The 26,364-nt window shown below is 46.0% G+C and overlaps 1 protein-coding gene across 7 annotated transcripts in view; it reads right to left on the reverse strand.

Moving 5' to 3' along the window:
• Positions 1-26,364, reverse strand: part of LOXHD1 (lipoxygenase homology PLAT domains 1) — a 190,696-nt gene that overhangs the window by 18,002 nt on the left and 146,330 nt on the right. For 6 of the 7 annotated variants that reach the window (XM_060310522.1, XM_060310521.1, XM_060310523.1 and 3 more), the window contains 6 exons: positions 25,827-26,035; positions 24,778-24,963; positions 21,874-22,001; positions 15,518-15,635; positions 14,420-14,594; positions 12,665-12,850 (listed from right to left, as the gene is read on the reverse strand). In XM_060310522.1, coding sequence (XP_060166505.1) covers positions 12,665-12,850; positions 14,420-14,594; positions 15,518-15,635; positions 21,874-22,001; positions 24,778-24,963; positions 25,827-26,035 — 1,002 coding nt within the window. Of the gene's footprint in view, positions 1-12,664; positions 12,851-14,419; positions 14,595-15,517; positions 15,636-21,873; positions 22,002-24,777; positions 24,964-25,093; positions 25,367-25,826; positions 26,036-26,364 lie in introns of those variants that run through there. The other variant, XM_060310527.1, reaches the window with a different exon arrangement.

Below are 26,364 nucleotides of genomic sequence, written 5' to 3' on the forward strand. Positions count from 1 at the left end.
AACCTATCAAACATGGGAACAGGCAGCCCTGGGCAGGCTGATGCCATGTGGCTGGGTTCTGCTGTTGAAGGCACCAGAGAAGTTGACAGACCGACAGTTATAGCATGGCTAGTTGTGTGGCCAGCACTACCTGGATGGTCTCCACCATAGACCAATAGGGAACCATCTGAATCACACCATTAGAGAATCCATTTCTTTACAAAGTCTCCTCTTTTAGAGTCCTACTTTTTTTTTTTACACAAATATAGCAAACACCCCACACTGCCTGACATCTTACCTTTTCACTTACAATCTATATCAGTACATAAATATCTGCCCATCATTTTTCACAGTTGCATGGTATTCCATTGTATGCACACAAAATAAATTTTCTACCTTGTTCTTATTGATGGATAATTAGTTGCTAACCAGACTTTTACTTCTATATGCAATGGTATAATTACTATCCTTCTACATGCATCGTAGTGATCTTTTAAAATCATGAATCGGATTTTGTGACTTCTCCATGGAAAACCCTTCAATGGCTTCCCAGCACTCTCAGAATAAAATACAAACAGCTCACTAGCAACTCTAAGAATCGACATGACTTTGTCCCTTTCCATTCTGATTTCATTTCATACTACTTGCAATTTTACTTACTATATTTCACTTACACTGGTCTTTTAGTATCTTAATATATGAAATCCAGTCTTGCCTTGGAAACTTTGCATATACTTTTTGGTCTGCCTGGAAAAATATACCCCAGGCTCTGAATGCCCATAGTGTTTCATCACTGAGGCGTCAGATCAAATGTCCTGTCTTTGGGAAGACCTTTCCTAACCACACTATTTGCAGAGGTTTCCTCATCCTCAATTACTTGCCATCACATCAACATATACCCATTTCACAATCTGAAATAATTTTGTTTTTATTTCCTTGCACATTTTCTATATATTGTCTGTCTTTTACTAGGTTGTAAGCCCCATGAAAGCAGGGGTCTTGCCTGATATATCCACCACTATATTTAGTGCCTAGAGCAATGCTTATAGCACATTATTCAACAAATGTTTATTGAATGCGTGAGTGTGCACTATTAGTGAATAGGGAAGAATGAGGAAGAAGGAAGCTGGTGGTAACATTCTGTGAGTGGAGGGGGAAAATAATTCAAAGCCCCACCAGGGAGCAGAGGCCTGCCCTAGTAGAATTGATTGTTTTATCCCAAATGTCCTAAGGTTTACTATAAGAAAAAAGCTTAAAAACTGAATGAGCATGGGGTCCCAATCTTTCCAGCCAAGAGAGGGCAGATTCTGAGTGGGAGAGAGACTGACTGCTACATGCTTCCTGGACTTCATCATGCCATCTACTACCTGTGATTCCTCAGTGGCCTTCCATACCTGATGGGAAAAAAGGGCCCAATTCTGTGTTTTCATATGTAGGGCTTTCTTCACCCTATCTCCATACACTTCATTCCTTACCTCAATAAGGAAGACCCCCCTAATGCAAATCCTCCACCCTACTTAGATAGATTTATTCAGCACCACTTTAGCATTTTCTACCTCTTCATTAAGGCTCCAAGCTATTTCCCTGTCCTAAATTCCCACCTATCCTCTGGACAACTTAGGCCCCACCTCCTCTATGAAACCCTCCAAACTCCCCAGTCCCATAGCATTCATCATCTGTCCATTCCCTTGGCTATGAACACAGATGGCTTGGGAAATCTTTGCTATTGAGGTCATGAACATGAACTAACTCTTTAATGGTGATTTTATGTTGTATGTCTGACTTCTCCAGTTAGATTTTAAGGTGTGGGAACCATGTCTTATGACTTCTTGATTGCAACACAGGGATATTGACTTAATGCTCAATAAACATAGAATTGATAAATTATATTTACTTTCTATAGTGAACTCTCAGGTTTTTTTTTTTTTGGTCAAGCTAAGGTCCAAACAAAATTGGACCTTTTGTTTACCATGTGGGTAAACAAAATTTCTTAAACAAGATAAATAGATGATTTGAAATGAGTTATGGAACCATCACAGTCCTAGTTATTAAAGAATACAAGAATCTAGCTATTATTCTTCCACAAACACTTTCACATGTACATCATCCAAACTAGGATGCCCAGAATGACACACATGGATTTGGCAAATCTGGACTGCATTCTCAGCATACCCACCATACTGAACGTATTATCATATCTGCATGCCTCAGTTTCCTTACTTGAGCAATGTGACTTCTGTGGTCCTTTATATTTCTATGAATTTATATTATTCAAAAGAAAATATATAAATTCATTCTGTGATTTCATCAGAGTTTTCAGAGGAAGCAAGCAAGAAGAACAAGATGAATTAGAAAATAAACACTCTGTTATAATTTGTTCAGTGTTGTAAAAGCTATCTGGGTGATTGGAATTAAGGAGAAGAATTAATCATTTATCTTGATTTTCATTTATGAACTATATTTCATGGTAATCAAATAGCCTGAGGGACAATTTTTTACAGAAGAATTCTAGCTAATAAGTGGATAAGAAATAACAATTAGAAAATCATTTGTAACCCTAATTGATCGTCACTGGGAGAAGCCATTAGATGAAGAGTGATGGGGGGAAATTTACAATGGAGGAATCAAGTAGACAGCCCCTGGATCCACCATTAGATGTGAGCATCAGTGAGACTGAGACAGCTGTGATGTAATATGAAGGACACAGGTCCCATTTTAAAGTAGCCTTGATACCACCTATAAGGCATTCTTGCCAAAGAATGTTGAACCTGAAGCTAATCAAGCCTTTAGAGCTGACCTCCAGATTGTAGGAAATATGGGGAATAAGGAAGCAATGATACCAAGAAGAAGCAAACAGGCAGGTCTGGAGTGTGAAAATTTTATAGATCATTGGGCCCAGTTCCTTCAACAGTCAATGGCATGAAAAAATAAAGGGATTAGGTATGGCTCTTCATTAAAGGAGGCTAAAGAAGCATAACAACTAAATATGCTGTGTGGACCTTGTTTGCATCCTGATTCACATAAAACCAAAAGTACAAAGACATTTTTTATGTTATTAAGGAAATTTGCATATGGAGTGGAAATTGGATGACATAAATAAATCATTGTTAAGTGTGATAATGGCATTGAGAAAATATCTACTTTTAAAAGAGAAGCATACTAAATATGTTTGGGCGAAATGACATGAGGTTTAGGATTTGATTTTATATCTTTCAGCAAACAAAAAGAAGCCAAAAAAGAAAAAAAGGGTAAAGCAGGTATGACAAATCATGTGTTGAATCCATGTGATGGGTATGTGGAAGTTCATTATACATATCTAGCTGTCTTGACTTATATTAATATTTAAACTTTCATCTCTGGAAGATAAAGTTACTATAAAGAAAAAGTTAGGCACAGAACCTTGTTCCTCTCCTGACCCTAGTATCCCAACCACTTGGGCTCAATGAAGACACAAAAATCTTTCTTTCCCTGCCGATGATAGGATCCTGCTTTCAGATCCAAAGTCTGGTTGGAAAGGAGAAGGCCATTTCTCTGCTTACAAAGGGAAGAGATTAACATCAATGACTTGGGATTTCTTTAGGTTCAAAGAGCCATGATGGGGCCAAAGGCAATCAGTCTTGGGCTATCCAAGGGAGGCATCAAGTTCTTTGAAGAGCCAAAGTAGTAGCAACAAACAATCGTTAGTATGGCTTAGAGCTGTCCAAGGTGCTGAACTGCCTCCCTTTTCTTTCAAGGTTTTGACAGTGGTGAGACAAATTTGAATGCAGAGTTTTTGCATAGAAGAAAAATGCAGTTTTTTTCCTTGAGAAAACTGAGAAAGTCTAGATATGTGCATAGTGTCTAAGGAGTGGGGACAGCCATTATTAGAGGACCTAGTGATGACCCTGAGGTTCATGGCTAGTACTCAGTTTTTGAAAGTACTAAGACACAAGGAAAAATTCTGATTTGGGAGAAATGTGCGTTCCCTGTGGTGGAGGCATAAAAAGACAGGAATGATCAGAGGGACTGAAACAGAGGTATAAATAAATTCTATATTAAGTTCCTACTATATTACAGGCAGTGTGATAGGCATTAGGGAAAGAGCAATGAATATGACAATGGTACTCATGGAACTGATAAGTAAGGGAGACAGAGGCTAAGCATGCAGTTACAAATATAATGACTATTCTGGGGGACGGTTTAAGTAAGGTAAGGCAATAGGAAGAACTTACAGTGAGGAGATCAGTACATAAGAGAGTTTGTTAATCATAAACAGGGAGATGTAATCATGGCAGGGTGCATGTTTGGAGTTAGGTCACAAGGCAGAAGTCTCAGGGGCTGGAATTCAATGTCAAGCACATAGTAGAAACAGAAGCTAGTCTGATGCCTTTTAGTTCTAGATTCTTCCTCTTTTTCCTGCTTAGAAGAATAGTTGGTTTCTGAGCCCCAGTTACCACTGAACTGCCTGCAGGGCTATGGAGACCCTAGCTGCAAAAGTTAAGAGCAATGTTTGTCAAGCAGATCCCAACTTGACACCATCTTGAGAATTATAGCTCTGGACCACCTCACTGTACTTTAAGCTGCTGCAGTTAACCTTGCTGACTTCAAGCTCTCTGATGGGACTTCACTCTGATATGGTGCATTTTATCTTGGCCCAATGGCTTGAATATTTTTCTATTCAGCAGCAAATCCTGAGGCAGATATTTTGCTGCAGAAAGGTGATTGAATTGGAGCCCTCAGGAAGTCTACACTATTCCCTGGAAGGGCCTCTTCCTTACTGTATTCAATTCTTAGGGCTGCTGTAACCAATTACCACAAACTTGGTGGCTTAAAAAAAAAAGAAACTTATTCTCTCACCACCATGGAGGCTACAAGTCTGAAAACAAGGTGTCAGTGGGGAATGATCCTTCTGAAGACTCCAAGAAAGAATCCTCCTGGCCTCTTCCTAGCTCTGGGTAGCTCCTGGCAATCGCTGGCATTCAATGTCTTTGAGCTCTGTTCTCTATTTCCGGTCTCTGCCTCTATCTTCACGTGGACTTCTCCATATGTCTCTTTGTGTCCTCTCATCTTCTTATAGGAACAGAAGTCATTGGATTTAGGAACCACCCTAAATCCAGGATGATTTCATCTCAAAATCCTTAACTAATAAAGGCCCTATCTGCAATTAAGGTCACATTCTGAGGTTCTAAGTGGCCAAGAATTCAGGGGGAACATTTGACCCACTAAATCTGCCTTTGGAGAATTACAAATGCTTTGAAGGAGTGTCTGATAGAATGTGCTACATCTGGAGCTTCTCAAACACAGAGAGGAGAAAGGTATTTCCCTGGGAGTCCAGAAAAGGATGGCATTTGGAGTCATCCATTTAGGCTTAAGAAGCTGCTACAAGCTGATGTTTGACATGAATTTAGTTATTTGTTCACATAATTATTAAATAGCTACTAAGTGCAAGGCACTGAGAATTCAAAGTTGAATCAAACAAGTTAGAGACCTACTGTTTAGAGATTCAAAATCTGCCAGTCGTAATTGGCAAGGCAATTACAATTCAGCACAGTAAGCGCTATGAATAGAGTTATAAACAGAACAGTTCGGGAGCATCGAGTAAGGAGCATCTAATTTCATTTCATGTAAAAAGTGGTAGTTAATCTGGAGTTTGAAGGATGCATTAGAATTTATCAGGGGAAGAGAATTTCAGGTGAAAACTCATCTCTTAGGTATCTATTTATGAATAACTGTTGGCTTGGCCAAAGATGTAAGTTATTTCATGCCAGGTAAAATTTAAACAAGGGCTGGCCTCGAAGTTCAGAGAGCTAGGAAAGAGAAGAGAGTGAAGAGAAGAGAAAACCTTTTTAATGGAAGTTCATCTTAGAGATTTCTCATTGTTGCAAATTCATATGTACCACGCCATTCACTGGATGGACTGGAACAGTCAGGAATAAAAAGGCAATTCCACTTTATAAAAAGGACAAGAAAACAGAGAGGGTGAAGCTAGGTGAGAAAGTTTCCCTGACAATTTGTGTGTGTGTGGGGGGGAGGAGTACTTAGGAGGCAGTGACGAACATTTTTGTCTTATAAACATGAATCCTTAAATGACAGAAGGCTCTTTATCTTCCCCTCCTTTTCCCTTGTTACAGTGATTTAAATGTTTGGCTGCATAAAAATATTTCTCACCAAGGGATTCTGGGAATTTGCTAGGGAGAAATAAACATTTTCAATAGTTTAAATTGCTTTGCTATTTGAAAACAAATGTGTTTTCATATTTCCTTTATTAAATTTATGCCCAGGAAACTATGGCATCATGAACCAACACACCACTTCTTGGGATTTCATGACCAGTGAACGATCCTCAACATTACATAGTTCCTCAGACAGGGTCCATCTCCCCAGACACATTCCCCTTTGGAAGTAAAAAAATGTTAAGGCAATCCATTTTCCTCCTCTTTTCTTCCTCCTTCTCCTCTTCCTTCCCTTCTATTATCTAACCTCAGGTTAGAATTCTCAGGAATCTGCTCTCGGCCACTTTTGTTTTTCTCAAGCTGCACTTCCTCCACAAATGCTCTTATCACTCTCATGGCTTCAGTAATGTCTCTGTACTAACAACTCTTAGATCAATATCTCCCAGCTAGTTTTCCTCCTGAGCTCCAGACCCCACTGTTACTAGCTATCACCTCTTAGATGTCTTCCAGACCTTTAAATTAAACATATCAAGATGAAGAAACTCCTCAAGCATCCTCACCATTCTTGCTCAAGTTTCCTTCTTAGCCAGACCTTTAATAAGCTTTCTGCCTTAAATATTTCTCAAATCTTTCTACATTTTCTCCATTCCCCACTGCTACCATCATTGTGCAAAGCATCATTATCTCCCATCATCTCTTAGCCAGTCTTTTGAAGTTTGTTTTCTCTTCCATTTAACCTATCCCCCACAGATACTATGGTAATCTTCCCCATGTGACTACTGTTCTGAGATCCTTTGATGGCTTCTCAGGACAATTAGGATAAAGACCCAATCCTTGACATGGCTTATAATAACTTGCACAGCCTGATTCCAGTCTACTTTCTAGCTCCCAACCCCGTTCCCTATTTTGTAGTCATTCTGAACTCTTCTTTCATTTCTGGAACATATCAATATTTTTTATATTTCAGGACTTTTATGTTTTCTATTCATTCTGCCTCAAATATGCTTCATTTTTGGTAAACACCACACCTAACCAAATGTCTATTCCTATCAATACTTCAGGTCTTAGCTTAAATATCACCTTTTCAAAGATAGATCCAGTTGAATCTTATTATTTGTGTATTATCCGTATTTACAAATTAACCTACTTGCTAAAATTTATTTGTAACCCTAAAATCAATACTCACAGCGTTTTCACAGTTATTCATGGACATGTGCAGAGTGGCAAAAAATTTGAGCTGTCTGATGCACATGTTGCCAGCTGAGGTTAAACAAGACGGTGCTCTGCCTCCTTGTTTCAGCTTTCACACTATGAATAAGTGTCCTTTGTTTGGTCTATTTAGTGCTATGGTTTTTTATTTTTACATTTTTATGCTTTTGTTGGTAATTTTGCTGTTTTAAATGTCCCCCAAGCATAGTGCTAGAGAGCTGTCTAGTGTTTCTAAGTGCAACAAGGCTGTGATGTGCCTTACAAAGAAAATAGATTTGTCACTTAATGTTCCTTTAGGCATGAGTTATAGTATTGATGACCATGAGTTCACTGTTAATAAATCAAGAACTCCTAGAGAAATGGAAATAAAAACAAAAATAACAAATGGGACCTAATGAAACTTAAAAGCTTTTGCACAGCAAAGGAAACCATAAACAAGACCAAAAGACAACCCTCAGAATGGGAGAAAATATTTGCAAATGAATCAACAAACAAAGGATTAATCTCCAAAATTTACAAGCAGCTCATGCAGTTCAATAACAAAAAAACAAACAACCCAATCCAAAAATGGGCAGAAGACCTAAATAGACATTTCTCCAAAGAAGATGTACAGATGTCCAACAAACACATGAAAGGATGTTCAGCATCACTAATCATTAGAGAAATGCAAATCAAAACTTCAGTGAGGTATCACCTCACACCAGTCAGAATGGCCATCATCAAAAAATCTACAAACAGTAAATGCTGGAGAGGGTGTGGAGAAAAGGGAACCCTCTTGCACTGTTGGTGGGAATGTGAATTGATACAGCCACTATGGAGAACAGTATGGAGGTTCCTTAAAAAACTACAAATAGAACTACCATACGACGCATCAATCCTACTACTGGGCATATACCCTGAGAAAACCATAATTCAAAAAGAGTTATGTACCAAAATGTTCATCGCATCTCTATTTACAATAGCCAGGACATGGAAGCAACCTAAGTGTCCATCAACAGAAGAATGGATAAAGAAGATGTGACACATATATACAATGGAATATTACTCAGCCATAAAAAGAAACGAAATTGAGATATTTGTAGTGAGGTGGATAGACCTAGAGTCTATCATACAGAGTGAAGTAAGTCAGAAGGAGAAAAACAAATACCGTATGCTAACACATATATATGGAATCTAAGAAAAAAAAACGTCATGAAGAACCTAGGGGTAAGACGGGAATAAAGACACAGACCTACTAGAGCATGGACTTGAGGATATGGGGAGGGGGAAGGGTAAGCTGTGACAAAGTGAGAGAGTGGCATGGACTACGAAACGGAAAATAGATAGCTAGTGGGAAGCAGCCACATAGCACAGGGAGATCAGCTAGGTGGTTTGTGACCACCTAGAGGGGTGGGATAGGGAGGGTGGGAGGGAGGGAGATGCAACAGGGAAGAGATATGGGAACATATGTATATGTATAACTGATTCACTTTGTTATAAAGCAGAAACTAACACACCATTGTAAAGCAATTATACTCCAATAAAGATGTTAAAAAAATTAATCAAGAATATATATTAGATGAGGTGTCTTTAAACAGGAACACACATAAAACAAAGTTATGTATTGACTGGTTGATGAAAATGCTGTGACCAGAGGCCTGCAGGAACCTAACCTTGTATTTTCCCTAGGAGCAGTGGTTCAGTGTTTGCAGCAACTTTAGAGTGCAAAACTATTGTGGATAATGAGAATTGGTTACATTTGATTTATTGACTGAAATCAATATAAAAACTTGTTAGGACTTGTTAGGAATCATTAGGACTACAGTAGTAGAGGAACTGAAAGGCTCATGTTGTCTGGGAAGAGGACATGTCAGGTAGGAGGAGAAAAACAAGAAAGGGGGAAACATAGGCATCACTACAGGCAAACATTATCCCTGACTCCTGGAATGCTACTGCTTGACTCTCTGGAACATTTTTCTGAAATATGTGTGCCTTTGCTCTCCTAGGTAGTTTGGAAGGAGGGATACCACACGGAGCAGGAATGCCTAAGAGGACTCTGGAAAGTCTGTGATGAGAAACAGATGGGGATGGAAGGAGAAGGCAGACTTTGAAGGTGTGGTAGCAACAGGAGAAGTCATCCAAGGAACAAAGAACCAGTAGGGTTTCAGATATTTAGTCAGGTGGAGTTAGATAAGATGGAGTTGAAGACAGCAGCCTTTGAAGACAGGAAACAGAGATGAACTTTGATCTTGGATCAGCAATTATCTGTCTTTTATTGCTGTGAATTGAGGATGAGACGTATGGTAAGTTGAACCATTTTGGCAAGCTGAGGGAAGTCTATAACAGTCCAGTCTGAAAATAGTCAGCCTCAAAAGTGGGAACCCTAGAAACAGGTGGCAGGGTCCAGAATTGAGAGACGCCAGAGAGAAGTCAGTACCCTGGACAGCTACACAGCTCCAAAGGCTATAGCGTGTTTACCCAGAACTGGTATTTAACACGGGCATCCTCAGTCTTTCTGGTCATCCCCTCCACCCTCACAACCCTGTGAGTGAAACCTTCATATTAAAAATGGCTCTGACACTGTCTTCCCTTCTTGGAAAAGGGATGGAGGTCATCATGGTCTACATGAAGTTCTACCCTGCCCAGTTCTCTGACCTGACTAGGAAGTGATCAGGGAGCCCCTTGACCTCTGATCCCATCATGTGGTTGAACCCTAAGGGGATTGTTCAGACTGGCTGGGAATAATATTTCTTCCTTCTCAAGGTTCTAGTCCCTTTGCTTCTCTGTTTCTTCTGAGATAGGGGCTGTGGAAGAACAGAATTAAAGGCCCTGGTATTTCTCAGCTCTGTCCTGGGAGTGGGGGAGGGGGTAGAGTCTCAACTAAGCTAAGATTTAGTGAGTCTCCACTGTGCCACAGGCACCTTTGTAGGCAGTTATGAAAATAAATATGAATGAGCTGTGGCCCCTGATCTCAAGAGTAATGCCTTGCCAGGGTGTGTTGGCAGTCCAGAGATAAAATGTACTTCTTTCTGATTAGGACAGGGGCACACTTCCCAGGAATATACTTCCTAAACTATGGTTTGCCTCTGGCATGGACACTGCAACAGGAAACTGTATGCATGGATATTAGGGTAGACAAACCCCATCCCCACCCACCCTCATCAATCTGGTCTGTCGAAACACTCTAATTAGGCTTGTGGTGACACACACATTGGGGCTCAGCGCTTTTACTGAGCCCCTGGTATCTTGTTCAAACACTGAAGTGATTGTCTTGACTAAGTGATCCATCTGTGGCATGGCGTGGGCAGCGGCTCATCTTGATCTTATGAACTGTCTGGGGCAGGAGATGATCTTAATAATTTGGCTCTTGTTGTTAAGCCAGACTTTCGACCACTGGCCAACCTTCTACTAGTTCTAAAACAATCATAATGGATGATGAGAGAGTGAGAAAGAATTCAGGGATCTTTGTTTTGTTTCCTTATTGGGAAAGAGTAGAGATTCATTAGGGATATTTTGAGAATATTTTGCAAGTATGTTTCTTTCCATAGACGTATAATGACACTGAATGAACAGGAGAGGAATAAGCATCCCCTTCCACTTTTCTGGAGAAGTCATCCTCCCCTGTACCCTGACAATAAATATGTATGGGGGAGAAGGGAGGTAGAAGAAGCTGTCCTCATCTCCTCCTCTTCTTTTTTGACCTGTTGGCACAGTGGCTGGTGAGGGTGCAGAATGGAACTGGCAGGATGGGCTGGTATCCCAGAACAGGCATCAGAAGACCTGAATTTGAGTTTTGGCTGTGTCTCTTTCTTGCTGTGTGATTCTGAGTAAGTTGTTCAAACTTCACAGGGCCTCAATATTTCTTGGTTGTAGAAAAGGGAGATAATTCAGTGCTTTTGTTGCAGGAATTCACAAGATTGTTGTAAGGGTCAAATGTTTGTATCTTTCATATTTAACAGAGCACTAGGACCATAGTGAATGCTGTAAATGTTCGCTCAATGAATGACTGCATGCGTACACTGAGATTTGAAAACTGAGGGCTGTGCAAATCTTCATTAGATTATTGCTCTGAAGACTGAGTACTTTCTCTGTGCTTAATAAGAGCTTATCCCATGTTATTGAAAAAATTGTACTGTTTAACCCATGTTAAAGCTGCCAAGTTGGGCTTCATCAGATACCATGACAGACATATTGGTCCTCTGTCAGGATTTGGAAGAAGTAAGGACAAATACAACACTCAGGACGCCTCTGGGCCACTCATGGGGGAAACTCAGGAAAGACTGGAGAAGGATTTGAGTGAATAGCTTTGTTGAGGCCAGTTTCAATGGAAGACAAGAGGGTGAGTTAGAACACACAAATTAAGAAAGTAATGTGTCTCAAGGAGGTGAAATTTAGTATTTAACAACTCTTTTCTAATTATATAATGTGTAACATAAAGACCCAAAGCCAGAAAAAAGTGTTCAGAGTGGCCTGAAGACAACAAAAGGGTAATGAAAAAATTCAGCACAATTACAGATATGATAAAGTATTCCTTAGGTATTTTGAAGTTAAAAATAAATGTCTCGCTTGGCTTGTAGTCTATCCCATCATTCATATTTATAAGTGAATTTGACTAATTTTAGACTAGCTATTATAAATAAACAAACATAATCCTTTATAGAAAATCCATGGGAAGTGAATTTGGTGATGTAGCCCTTCTTTTCTTAATTTTTATATCTGAACTAAGTAGAATTAATGCCCCAACATAACAGAAAATTAAGAGCTACTCAACACCCCAGGGGGCAGGGGGGGCAGGAGGAACTAAAATTTGCCCAGAAACATTGGCTGTTCTAACTGATGGAACAGTCAAAATGGTGGCAATCGGGCCTCCCTGGTGGCGCAGTGGTTAAGAATCCGCCTGCCAGTGGAGGGGAAACAGGTTCAAGCCCTGGTCCGGGAAGATCCCACATGCCGCGGAGCAACTAAGCCCGTGCGCCACAACTACTGAGCCTGCGCTCTAGAGCCCACGAGCCACAACTACTGAGCCCACGTGGCACAACTACTGAAGCCCGTGTGCCTATAGCCTGTGCTCTGCAACAACATAAGCCACCGCAATGAGAAGCCTGCGCGCTACAATGAAGAGTAGCCCCTATTCGCCGCAACTAGAGAAAGCCTGCGCTCAGCAACAAAGACCCAACGCAGTCAAAAATAAATAAATTAAAAAAAAAATGGTGGCAATCAACTGCTTTCGGTTCCCTGTCACCCTGGGGTAGAAGGATCCACGTGCTGCCAGGGAGATGGGGTGGGGCTCAGGTGGAGAGCTGAGGTCTGCCCTCCCTCCCACCCTGACCTTGAGCCTGAGCTACCTTTGTTGTCGTGCCAGACCCTCAGCTTGCAGAGGTGGCCCAGGCTCAGCATGTCGGAAAAGTTGAACGTGTCGGTGCTGTTCCGCTCGAACTTGTTCCAGTTGGCAGACTGCTTCAGGGCCAGGGTCCCGCTGTCCCCATTCTCCCCAAAGATGATGATGAACACATTGGCATCGGTGCCCGCTCCTGGGGTGCACAAGACAAGGGCTCTGGGTGCTGGACTTTGTGAATCATAGCTCTCTTGTTCTGGCCTCACTCTCGGGATCCTGGGAGGAGCCAGGGGGGCACATGGGCAAGTTCAGAGTCATCGAGGCCAGGGGTGAGGTCGGAAAGGGCTGGTCAGTGTCATAGGGCTCCCAGGTCTACAACTCTATCCTTCATCTCACCTCTGTGGCTTGTAAATGCTGTTGGGCTAACTGGGATCCTGGTTACCAAGTATGAATGGTTTGGTACAAGAACTCACCTAGTTTGGGGGAAATACACCCATACTTAAACATGTGTCGTGTAGGCTGGCTTTACAGTTTAGAAATAAACTCCCTCCTGTAAAATGTGAAAGTTCCTTGTTCCCAAATCTGCCTCTGGTTGACATTCTACACTAGAGCTTCACATCATTTGCTTAAGCCAAATAGAGGTACTGACCCCAGCTGAAAAGAAAAGGCTTCTGGGAGAGGTCACTCCTTGAAGATTTTCTGATACACACCCTGTGGTTAAAAATGTAGTTATTGTTTTCTGAGAGCACATCATGAAGGGATGAGGGACTCGAAAACTGTGAACACTTGGAACTTTAAGCGAAGAGAGTGAAGGCTTCACTCTGAGGAGGAAAGGAAGAAGGGAGGTGCCAAAAAAAACTTTGCCAGCTGTCCTGACCCATCATGTATGCCGGAGATGCTTCATTTCTTTGGCTGAATGCTTCTCTGTTGAAATGTAAGCTACCAGGGCCAACAAGGGGCTCTCTCACCAGCCATTTATAAGTAGTGTGAGTGAGTTTGCCAGATTCCTTGCACCAGCTGCTGGGGAACAGGCTTGGTATAGGGGAGGGGAGGCAGGAGGCATTGCTTTCCTCTCAGCTGCTGGCCTTTGAGCTCGCTTGTACTTTTGCTTGGAAGGCCCCTCCTCTGCTGTCCCCTCTGCCTTACCGGCTTCTGTTTGTCTTTCTGGGCCAGACTTTGGCACCACCTCTGGGAAGCAGTTCCATGACCCTTGCCTCTGATCTCAGGCTGGGTAAGGTGCCCTCCTCTGGGTTCCCAGCACCTGTGCCAACTTCTGTCACAGCCTCGCTGTCTTTGCTGCCCTCGAATGTCAGTCACACACGGGCTCAGGGACTTATCCCATCCTAAGACCCCAGGCCAAAGCTGGCACACAGCAGATGGCGGCCAAGCACAGGGATGTGGGAAGGAACCCAGGGGCATCCAAGATGCATGGCACCTGGGTGAGGGGTGTCAGGAGGCAGCAGGAGGACAGAGGGCCTCTGAGCTAATCTCCTGCACCGTTTTCAGAAGTGCTGACCATACGGCCTGGTAACGTTCTCCCTCACTTCGCTGAGGCAGGAAGGACAGGGCCGAGTCAGTCACTGGGAGGAATACTTTGTTCAGGCAGAAGGTGGCACACTGTGGAAAGGAGCTGGCCTGACTAACTTTTGGAAGACCATCCAGAGAAAAATGTCTTGACCGGAGCCCAGGACCTGAGCCAGAATGTAAGGAGGGGCAGGGTTAGTGGCAGGTGGGTATAGGAGAAGGGAGGGACCCACTGACTCACCCCGGATGTCACTGGTCTTCACTGAGACGGTATAGGAAGTCCACTCCATCATCTCCTCCCCGTCGATGACGGCACACATCTCACACACCAGGGTCTTCTTGCCCTTCCGCTGGGACAGCCAGTCTCCGTAGTAGAACATGGTCAGGTCTCCAGTGTTCATGTTCTTCAGGAGGATCTGGGGGAGAGAGGCCAGCATGGGAAGACCTCCCTCACCTCTGCCAGCTGCCCACCTGCTATGCAGCCCCCTCATCTGGACCCCCGGGACCCATGATCCCAGGCCTGAGACAAGTTCTTCTGATTTAGACTCGAGGCATGAGGAAAGGGTCCTCTCCAGGAAAAGACCCTGCCCCGCGGGCCTGGCACAGGGTCTGAAGCCCCTGCCATGACTACCCTCACTTGGGGAGTTGGAAATGGGCAATTCGTCTAAATATATTTCCGAGAGGTGCCCATCACTGTGCATGAGAAATGTTTGCTGAATGAATGACAGAAAAACAGACCAACCAAACCACTGTCAGCCATAGATCCCGGAACTGTGTACCCAAGCTCGCCAGATTGTCCTTGGTGGGAGCACCCTACTGTTGGCTCAAGAAAAATCTGCTAAAGGCTGGACAGGGGAGCAGAGCCTGAGGGGACTTGGGACCGATGGCCTTTGATGGATGAGGGATGAGAGGATGACTCACAGGGGAGCATTGGCCCAAGATGGAAGAAGAGGCAGCCAGCTAACCGTGATCACAGGGGCACCGGAAGCCTCCTTGCCGTCTGCCTAATGTTCCCACCATTGGAGCCTTGCCGCCCCAGCTCCTGCTCCCCTCTCACCCCTCCCAACTCGCTTCCTCCAGGAAGCCCACACCCTGTCTCTGTCGACAGGGCAGGCTGTATTCCCTGGCAGCTGATTCAGTTTTGACTGGACTCAAATAAATAAAACTAGGTTCTCTGATTAATTCACACCAAAGGGCGTATTGATTATCTGGGCCAGGTCTGCATAACAACCCTTTAAGGTGACATTTGCACTTTAACAAGGCCCATTGAGAGCCCAAAGGAGCAGGAAGAACGGGTGGGCAGTGGGTGGAAGGGAGGGTGAGGGTCCAGCCATGTTACCCTCTCCAGGAACCACTCGGGCCGGCTGCCCAGGCCATCAATTCGGATCCGCATCTTGGTGAACGGGGCGATGTCCAGAATCTCCATGATGAAGGTGTCATTCTGCTCTCGCTCAAATCTGGGGGTGGAGAGGAGGGGCATGAAGAAGGGAGGCTGGCCATGGTGAGAGGGCGAGGCCATGCCAGAGACCAGATTCAGGGTAAGGAGAGAAGAAGAGGCCTCTCAGCTTCCTGTGACTCCCCACTAGCCTGTCTCTTGCAACCCAGATGTGTTCCCAAAAGACTGGGTTAAGTGAGTTGCTGGTAGATACGGTCCTGATTCAAGAGGTACCAGTTCTGGGTCTTAATCTCATTCTGCTAACCACATGGAACAGTCCCAGCTCCTCTCTGGGATTTGGTTTCCTCATCTGTAGTCTAGGGAAAATGACACTGGCCCGGCAATCTCATAAAACTGTCATGAGGACCAAATGGATGTGAAATCAACTTAAAATGTGAAAAAAATTCCATACCTGCAAGATTTTAAATGAGACTCTATGAGTGACGGGCTGCCACGAATGGTGGGGCAAGTTGTGCACTGCACAACTCTAGATAGTGTTGTTCACATTTTTCTGTACAGAATATGCATAACTGAAGGCAGTGGCCCTAGGTTGGGAAATACTAGTAATAACTGTAAAATGGCAGTTAACATTGCTTTTGTTGCTATTACTATTTTGCTACCGAATGACCACATCATCTCAGAGACACTCTATCTTTATTTCTTACTGCTCTTCCCAGAGTGCTGCATGCAAAATGTGACCATCAGTGCTGACATTGCTCGACTGCTCACTGATCCCAGATGCTGCTGCTGTTAAGCCCCTGGGGGTAACGCAGGTATCACTGAAGATATGACACTGCATGGCAATTTTACGCTTCCTTGAACAAAACGTACTTTTAAAAACAGAGGCCACAGCCAGTGGGAGCTGGGACTGCAAATGCTGCAAACTCAGAACTCACTACCCCTCGTCTTCAAGAGGCCTAATCCCTTTGATAACTTGCTTATGTGCACTTTATGATTATTAGACGTAAAAACACTCTCCCAGAAGTCTGCCCTAAATCCCTCCTGCTCTAGTTTAAACTGTCTGTCCCTCTGGTCACGTGGGCACCGGAAGGCAGTGCTCACAAACTCCCCTGTCAAGCTCATCTCACATAGTGGAGATTCTCTCAAATAATCTTTCAACTCATTGATTCCTTACTCTTGTCAGTGTATAATTTTGCAGAATAAAGGAACTCTAGAAATCTGTGCTTTGTATTTTTTTTTTTTAATTTTCACCCTTTGAATTTAGCCAAATATCTCCCTTTTATGGAGATTTTATGGTGGGGCAGGTGTAAGGAAAAAGGGAGAGAGAAATAAGCTTTTCTTTTAGAAAACCAAAGACTGGGTTACAGTTGCCCCCTCACCCTCCATTAAAGGCTAAACCCCAATTACACCTGGATAGACTCCTCTCCTCAGGGTAAAAGGCCTCCATCTGAAAGGAAAGCCCCTCATTGGCCCTTCATTCCTCCACAGCTCACCAGCCACATTTTTCCTGCTGCTCCAAGCCCCTCAAGACATCCCAGTTGACACGAGAGAGAGCCACACACTGAGGGTCCCCCCTGGAGAAGTGGTCAGCCTCTGAGTCAGGTCCCCTTGCCTCTGGCTCAGAAGGATGGGGCTGCCGAAGTGGCCCTGGCTTTGTCCTGCTCATCCACCTGAAGGAGCTCAGCAGCTTTAGCCGCCCCTCACTCCCTTCCTGTCAGCCCTTCTTTCTGTTCTCCACCCCATCAAAGGCTGTCCTTGGGAAACGGCCTAGCGCCCACTCACTCACCAGTCTCTGTGACGGAGGACAGCCTCAGGCCAACCAAACCCGAAGCCTTAGGCTGGAAGGGCCAGTATTTAATGGAAAAGTTTTAGACATTGTTAAGAAGCTGGGGAAGATGTATGGGTAGGGAGCCTGGGGAGGGGGTGGCTGGAAGATAGGGAAGAAGGTTATGGGGCTCAAAGCTAGCCTCCCTGGGGCAGCTGCTCAGGCACTTTGCCTCTGTGCATCTTAGAGGTAGGGCTGAGGCTCCTGGAGTTGGCTGGGATCAGAGGCTCACCTGTAGCTTCATGTTAGACCCAGCTCCTTCCAGTACCAGTGGCCATCTAGCCCATGCTGCATCCCACAGCAACTGGGGGCAGCTCTGTCCCTCTAAGGACAGCATTGGCCAACCCTTAATAAGTCGGTCCCAGCTCTGTCCCAAGAGCCGATTGTTTAATTGTCAACAGTTTGGCCAACCTCAGTGCCTCTACTGTCTCCCTTCCCCAGGCCCTTGCAGTAGCCACCAGACCTCTGTTCGCCAGGCCCGAAGTGCTCATCAGCACAATGTTAGAGAATAAGTTTGCGTTGTTTTAAGCCACTAGGTTTGTAGTAAATTTTTATCATAACCTCGGGAAACTAATACAGACCCAAGTGGCAAGAATGTGCACTTCGGGACTGTAGGGGGCGCAGATGAGAGACCCAGCACAGAGAGAACTCCAGGCATTGGTGAGTAGCAGCAGGACTGCCTCAGCGGTGGTGTAGGTGTCCACAGGTGCTGATGTAACTGAGGGGTAAAAGGCAGAGCCCACAGGCCCTGGCTCCTCTGAACCGGGCTCCTCAGGGACCAATAAGATCATTGAACTTGCTGTGCAGCAGGGAGCTGCATCAACCCGTCTGCCTCCATATCTCATGAGCATCCTTGCCCTGGTTTGAGAGTAGATCAAAGTTAAAGAAATCTCAAACAGATTCTAAATCTCTACCATCCTCAAATGCTATGATCAGGCCCAGCACATGTTCGAACCTTCCAGTGTCCTTTTAAAGGGCAGCCTCTGAGTTGAAGATGATGTGTCAAGAGGGGTCACCCAGCAGCGGGTGCTAGGACTTCCCAACTGCCTGATCTTTCAAAGGCACCGGTCCCTGCAACTCAGCCCGCTTGCCTCTTCTCTCAGACTACCACCATTCCCACTCAGCCCTGAGACCTCCCTCCAAGCCTGACCAACTCCAGGAGCCTCCCCACCAGCTCCCCTGCCCAGGAAGTCCCCAAAGACGGGCCCTTTCCATTCTCAGAGCTTTATCACTAACCAGGCAGTGTGAGATCTAAGTGAGAAAGATATGAGGGAAAGGTTCAAAACTTACAAGCTATTACAAGCTAAGCCCAGGCCACCGTCACTAGTGGCTCCCAAATGCCTCCTGAAGTGGCAATTGGAAAGCCATCTGGGCTCTGCCCTCCGTTTGCGTTCTCTTGAGCTGAGTCTCTTTTCATCTTCTTTGCACTAAGGGTTAGTGGAAGCCAGGGGGCCATCCAGAAGGGCAAAGCCAACAGAACTCTGAGAATCTGGTTTGCTTCCAGACCAAAGAATTTCCCAGTTCCTGGTGTCTCCACTGGGCCTAGGAATGATTCCTTACAGGCACTTACTTCCCTCTAGAGAAAAACCACATCTATTTGCCTAAAAATAGCCCCTACATCCATTAGAAACTAATTGCCTCAAGTTCCACTGTTAGACAGTCATTCCTTGGGTTTAAGCATTACCTTTTGAGGGCATCATTTTTTTGAATGCCACATGCATTCACGACCATCTCACTGTGAATTAATTTACCAGAACAGTTTCCCCCAAAGTGGCAAGATGACAAGTTGGGAACTTTAGCTGGGGAGTGGGGTTGAGGGAATTGCTATCAAATTTGGCCTCTGGGTATAGCATTTTACAACAGGGGTGCTGCAGCAGGCAAACCTACACAATGCTTTCTGTGTGACACATGCACGTTTCTGCCTCCATCCTGGTCACACGCCATTTCTTGGGAAAGGCTCCCTTGCACAACACTAAACTGTGTGCACGACACAAGCCCAGTGGGTCTTACAATCCAAGTCCCTGAGTCAAGATGCTGACCCCTATAATGAGGACTCCAAGACACAGGCTGAACTTCGGGCCACTTGCAAATGCAATGAAGCAAAATATGTCTTGGGTAAGAGCCCTGAGCTTGCCCTCCAGAATAATTAAGAAATGATGGCTCTCTTCAAAGAATAAATCTTAATTTGGAAAACCAAAATTCTTTAACAAGGTACCTTGAAGCATTTGCAATATGGTATAATTTTCAAGCAACATTTTTGGAATTTAGATACTACCAGAAAGGAGGTATCTATCTTTCCCACCAGCAACTGTGTCTGCATGTGTCTATAAAATAAGGTGGAACGTAGGCGTCGGATAATTAATCCGAGAAATTCCAGGAATCTGGGGGCGGGGTGGAGACTAGGGTCAAAGTATAGCGGTAAATATTGTGAGAGATTGAAGATACAAACAGACACTGGCTAGACCAGAGATGATAACAGAACTCTGACCCACCACCTCTGCAGCAGCAGTCATCCCAGGCAGCCAGACTGCAGCCTCACCAGCAGTGGGCCCATGATGGTCAGGATGCGGGGAGTGACTGCCAGCTTCCCTGATTTGCCCCCTCTCCCAACTCAAGACAATCAGAGAAACCCAGATACGTTCCCCAATTCAATCACATAAGATGCCTGATTCTAGGTAGCTCCCCTTCAGCTTCGCCATGCCCCCAGTAATGCTACACTCTGAAGCTTTGCCAGAGTCCTGACAGCCTTAGCCTCTGCCAAACAAAGAGATGGTGGCTCACACCCTTGCTATAGCCAGCTCTAAAGAAATAGCCTCTGTTCTCACTCGGCCTTCGTTTATTCCCACAATTTCAGGAGTTCGAACCTCAGCTCGCCTGCTTACTACCTGAGTGACTTTGAGGAGTTACTTCACCTTTCTGTGTCTCAGGCACCTTACTGGTTGTGAGTTAATATATCTTTAAAAAGCACTTACAAGGGTGCCTGGCAGGGAGCAGGTGCTCGTTGAATGTTAGCCATTGTTACAATCATCATCAGGGGAGAATTGGTCACGGGAGAATTCCAGAAGGAAACAGGAGTTGCATAATGAGAGTGTAGAAGTGCTAAGAGAAGACAGGCAAAAACTGTTCTCATCAGACCCCCAGGCACGAGCTGCGTAAGATGAGCAGAGTTCCCGCTCTCGTGAACGGCTCTGTCCGTGGGAAGAAACCTGTGCCTGGCTCCCAAGAGCTTCAGCATCGTCCTCACCATCCTCACCACCGCCACCATCCAGAAGTACTTACTGAGGCCTGCAGGCAAGGCCAGAGTCAGGAGCTGTGAGGACTCAGAAAGGAGGCTTCTCTGGATGCTGCCCTCCAGCCTGGGGAGGCAGCAGTGTGGTCTCAGGGGTGAGTGGCTGTGGATGGGTTTTAGAAATCCTAGGCTTGGACTCTGAGTCTCTCCCCTCTGATGCTTAAGATATCAGGGGTCAGGGATGGTTTGGGGGACGATGGCTGAACATAGAAAACCAAACAAAACCCAGGACCAAGCTGAGGATTTGCCGGAAGGCGCAGACAGGAATCACTACAAGAGGTTCACCTTTATTGCCATTACTAATAACTATCTTAAGAGGCAGTAGAACCTAATGCTTAAGACTGGGGCCACCTGGGTGCAGTGCCCAGTGCCATAGCTTACTGGCTCTGGGACCTTGAGCAACATGACTTGACCCTGCTGTGCCTCAGTTTTCTTATCTATAGAATGGGGATGATAATAATGGTCCTCATAGAGTTGTAGGGAAGACTAGGTGTATCAATACATTCAAAGGGCTTAGAAAAATGTCCAGCAGAAAATAAGCCCACATCAGTGTCCATGCTGTTGCTGTGGTTCCCTCAGGTGTTAAGCATTGTGAGTTTGAGCATCTTCTCTTTCCGGTTGTACAGTTTCTCCAATGTCTGACAGTGTCTGACATAGGTGTTCAACTGTTTTTTAATATTTTAAAAATTATTTTAGCCTTTTTGTAATCATTTTGAACTTGCAGGCAAGTTGCAAAATAGAACAGGGTTTCTGTGTTCCCTTCACCCAGCTTCCCCTGATGTGAACAGGCTACATTACTACCATACAAAGAATGAAAGCAGGAGATACACAATGACACAACGCTATCAACTAACACAGACCTTACAGTAAACATCTTTGAGTGACAGAAGGAAAGAAGGAAAGGCAGAAGGTAGGAAGGAAGGAGTGCTATGGGTTGAGGTGATCAAGGTAGGCTTCCTGGAGGAGGTGGATTTGAGCTAGCCCTTGAAACAGAAGGGTCTTGAGACAGAGAGAGTGGATGAAGAGCTTTCCAGGAGGGAGAAATCACACAGAGGCATGGAGGCCCCAGGGGATGAGAGGAGAGTGAGGGAAGCAGTCTATTTAAAGGCAGGATGGGGCTGGATGGTGGAGGATTGGGTGTGTGGAGGGGCAAAGGGGCAAGGGGCACAGGCCACCTCCAGATACCTGGCCTTCTTTTTGTCCAGCTGCACCTCCTCTGTGCTGCCGTTGGTGCCGTAGAGGGTCATAAAGATGTTGGAGTCGGTGCCACCACCAACCACGTCGCCCGTCCACACCGTCATTTCATAGAGCACCTGCCACGAGAGGGATGTGGGTCCTGGGCATTGGGCTCAACCGTTAACCCCACGGATTTGCCTCCTTCTCACTGGGGCAAGACAACACGCCCTCCAAGCTCCATGGCTCTGAAAAGAGATCTCCCCCTAATCAACTGTAAATGTCTGGAGAGCAAGAGCTAGGCCTTGTTACTGTCTGTGTCCCTGGCTGTGTCCAGTTCAGTGCTGGAGAGGAGTTCAGTTTCTGATAGGGAACACGTGCGCAGTAGGAATATGACCAAGAGCCCCAGCATTAACCAATTTCTTTGTCAGTAGAATCCCAACCTAAGTCTGTTCATCCCAGCAGCGTGTGTTGGGCAGACAGTGGCTTTTGGAGCCATGCAGGGCGCCATTTGAGTCCCAGATCCGTCCCGTGCTAGCTGTTGACCTGGGCAGAGGCCCCACCTTCTCCAGCCTCTGCTTCCTCCTCCATAAAATAGGGATAAGCACTTTGTAGAGTTGTGAGAGCTACAGACACGTCGCCTTGGGGATGGTTGTGAGGGACCCCCTCCTTCCTGCTGCAGCCAGCACACACCCTGCACATCGGTGAGTGGGAAGCGTGCCCAGTCTGATGGTTCAGGGACTTCTGCCTCCATTCACTTGTGAAGTGGGACAGCCGCCTATTGTACGTGGTTTTCACTTTAGATTGGAATTTTGCCCTTTTGCCTGAGGTTTGCTCCAAAGAGGACATATTCCCTTTGTCTCTGCTGGAGGCGGAGGGAGCAGCCTACTCCTCTGAGGATGGTGCCCTCACCGAGGCCCCTGCCTTGGCTCCTCCAAGAGGCAGCCTCGTGTCAAGAGGGGCCATCTTCACCCCTGACCTGGAAGGTTCTCTGGTCCTGGCTTCTTACTCCACGCCTCTCACCAGGTGCCCAAGGACTAGCAATTAGGTCTCGAAGGTTCCGGAGAGGCTTGCACACGTGGCCAAGGATGTGCCAGGCTGAGCATCTCCTCTGCATATACCTGTACCCGGCCCTTCCCTTCCCCAGTGGCTGCTGTCACTCGTGCAGGCGCTAGGTCCCCATCACCCAGGTGCTTTCGGACTCGTAACCCAAGTTATTCATGGCAGCGATGTTGTGCGTTTTCAAGCAGCATCTAGAATCTTCACCACGCTACTGCAAGGTTCGAAGTAGTATTTCAGGCCTGGCCAGGAGAACATGTTTGCCAAGGGGGTCATTGAAGAGCACCTTGCTTTACCAGGAAAATCCTCTTAGACCACCTAACAAGGGCATTTGTGATGGGCACGGAGCTATCAGAAATGAAAGCAGAAGCCCGACACTATTTTGCTCTAATCCAGCAGACATAGAAACAGAATGATCAAAGTGAGTGCTTTGTGGCCCCATGGAGACTGTCCCTTTAAGGCTGATCTCTCCAGACTCCTGTGTTCTCTGTGTCCATCTTTCTCTCCTTTATGCAGACACATCTCTTTTTTATGTCATAGGTGTGTTTCCAGAAAGAGACACAGAAACAGAGCTTTTGTAATTCCAGTCTGATATCAGATGTCCTGGGGAGGTGGCCAGTCCAAAGAGCCCTACAGTTCTTTGTTAAGTGACAAACGTGTGTTCTTTTGTAACATGAATAACTGGGGTGTGGGTCTGGATTTCCACAGACTAAAGAGCTCAGAGGGAGATGCAGCTGTACCGAGCGGGGTGTGCGTATGCGCTGGGAGTGACACACACACACACACACACCCACGTGCCTGCTGGGAATTGGGTCAGGACGGAGGTCCGTGGATGAATTGTGTGCTCTCCTGCACTGACCGTCTGGCCACAGATGGAGATGGCTGAGCAAGGGAGGGGGTATCGATGCCGTAGAAAGTTCTGCTCTCTGGCTGTCAAGCAGGGGATGGGCAGGCATCCACACTCCTGCCTGGCAAGAGTTTTAGAGCCCATAACTCAGCTCTTCGTTCTGTTTCCATATACTATATAGGCAGGGCATGCTCAGGCCCAGAGCGATTTCTCCTTACCTTTGTGTGACGGCTTCTGACCTAAATCTAGTAGTGCATTGGTTTGGATTCAGGAATAGAGATGAGGGCTGGGACCTTCCATTTACCCCACAGCTTTTCAGAGAGAAAGGGAACCTGCAGGGTCATGTGACACAGAGGCCTCTGCGCCACCAGCTGGCCACGTTTCCTTGGGGCCCAGTACCCAGGCATCCTGCTTCCTGCCTGACACCGACCTGGGACTTTATACAACTTGTCCCAGGTCCTTTGGCTAGTTAGAGGTGGAGATGGGACAGGAGCTTAGAGCACCTGCCTTCCAGCTTTTTCCCCTTAAGGGGGTCTTATGCAGACAGCACTCACTACACTATGAGACCCAGAGGCTCACAGTCTCCCAAATGCCATCTGTCCTCATGACTGGCCTACTGGTGTTGTTGCGGCATCCTTTGGAGAATAATGACTCTGCATGTCTGTGTAGAGCAGGCAAAGCTTTTCTGGACTGTTCATGGTGTCATTAGTTCTCATCAAGATCTTACATGGAACAGGATGGAAAGCATTATTTCCATGTGCTGTATGAGAAAACCAAGGCCTGGAGAGGCCAGATGACTTGTGCAACGTTACAGAGCTGCAGACAAGAAGAGACTTGATTCTCTTGGCTCCTAGCAAAGTGGGTCTGGCTGCTATATAGGGCTGCAGCCCCTGCCAATGCCCCAGGGATGAGTCTGCTGCTTCTCTCACTTCCATTTCCCCTGCTGCTCGCCCACCTCAGCCTGCACTGCCCTTAGCCACACAATGCACACACACAGGTGCCCTCTATACCTTCACCCCGATGTTCACCACCGTGGCATCCAGGAGGTCAAAGACACGGGAGGTGACTCCATCTCCTCGGTCCTTGGCGAGCCAGCAATTGCAGCGCAACGTGTACTTGGTGCCCTGGGTGGGCACAGCCAAGCATAGCTCCTCCACCAGCCAGCAGCTCTCGGGGGAGGCCCCGTCGTGGCCCAGCTAGGAGGGGACACACAGGGGCCATGAGGACAGGGCACAACTGGGAAAGAAGCCCTCCCTGCCCAGGGTCCGCTTCCCCACTCTTCTGCCTCCTCCCTCAGCATTGCCTTCCAACGTGCTTCACACTCACCGACCAGAGTCCCTCCCGTGAAGGTGGAGAGATTTTGCAGATGTAATTAAAGTCTCTAGTCAGGTGACTTTGAATTAATCGAAAGATTATTCTAGGTGGGCCTGACCTCATTAGGCGAGCCCTTTAAAAGAGGGTCTAGACGTCAGAGATGGAAGAAGTCAGAGAGATTTGAAGCAGAAGAGATCTTCTCTGAATGGCTTTGAAGAAACAAACTGCCTTATTTTGGAGAGGGTCACGTGGCAGGGAATGCAGGCAGCCTCTGGCCTTGGTCCTACAACTACAAGGAAACAGATTCCTCCAATGGCCATTGAGCTTGGGACAGGACCCCAAGTCTCAGATGAGACCCCAGCCGTGGCAGCAACTTGATTTCAGCCCAGTGAGACCTTGAGAAGAGGATCCAGCTAACTCACCCCTGGACTTCCGACTCAGGACACTGTGAGATAATACATTTGTGTGGCCTTAAGTTATTAAGTTTGTAGTAATTTGTTACACAGCGATAAAAAACTAATACACAGGCATCCCCATTGGGTGGCTGGAAAACGGACCTGGAGGGGCAGGTGATGCAACCAAGGTCACCCAGCTAGTTGATGGCAGGGGCCAGGAGCTCTTCCTCCGCTGCCTGTTTTGAGTGGGGTTCAGGTCGGGCCCACTCACCCTCCCACCTGTGTACTGGTCAGTTCCTTCCCTCCTTCCCTAGGGGTGGTCACCATCCCGAGGCCCTAGGGCCCAGCACCTCTATTTTCTTGATAACGCCCACATCCAAGCCTGCAACATAGAACTCCTCCACCGAGCCGCAGCTGAAGCCCTTCTTCCCTCGGGGATAGTCCAGCCAGATGCGGTTACTGCGCTCGTCATCCTCTCCGATCAGGAAGATGAAGGCCCGGCTGTCGGTGGCTGCATCCTTCTGCTTCCCCGTGGTGACTGACACATAGTAGGGAATAACTGCAAGAGATCATGGGAGCCCAGCCTCATCACGGGCCACGTGGACCAGGGTAGGCTCGGACACTTGGAAATGACCTCTGGAGGCACTGGTCTCAGCTCCCTGCCTCTGAGACAAAGTACAACAGAGCTTTTCAGACTGGCAAGTATCTACCCTCCAAGGACTGAGGGAGCTAGTAACTCCCAAGAGAAGATCAAAGAGAGCATCGTTGCCACATCTTAAAGCCCTGTTGACCAATTATCTTAGTTGCACCTAGCACTCCCATGTGAAGTGGGGTGAGAACGATAATGGCTAGCCAAGTACAGGGGTTAGATGCCCGAAAAGCTTATCA

Source organism: Globicephala melas, chromosome 13, assembly GCF_963455315.2.
Source record: "Globicephala melas chromosome 13, mGloMel1.2, whole genome shotgun sequence".
Taxonomy (NCBI): domain Eukaryota; kingdom Metazoa; phylum Chordata; class Mammalia; order Artiodactyla; family Delphinidae; genus Globicephala; species Globicephala melas.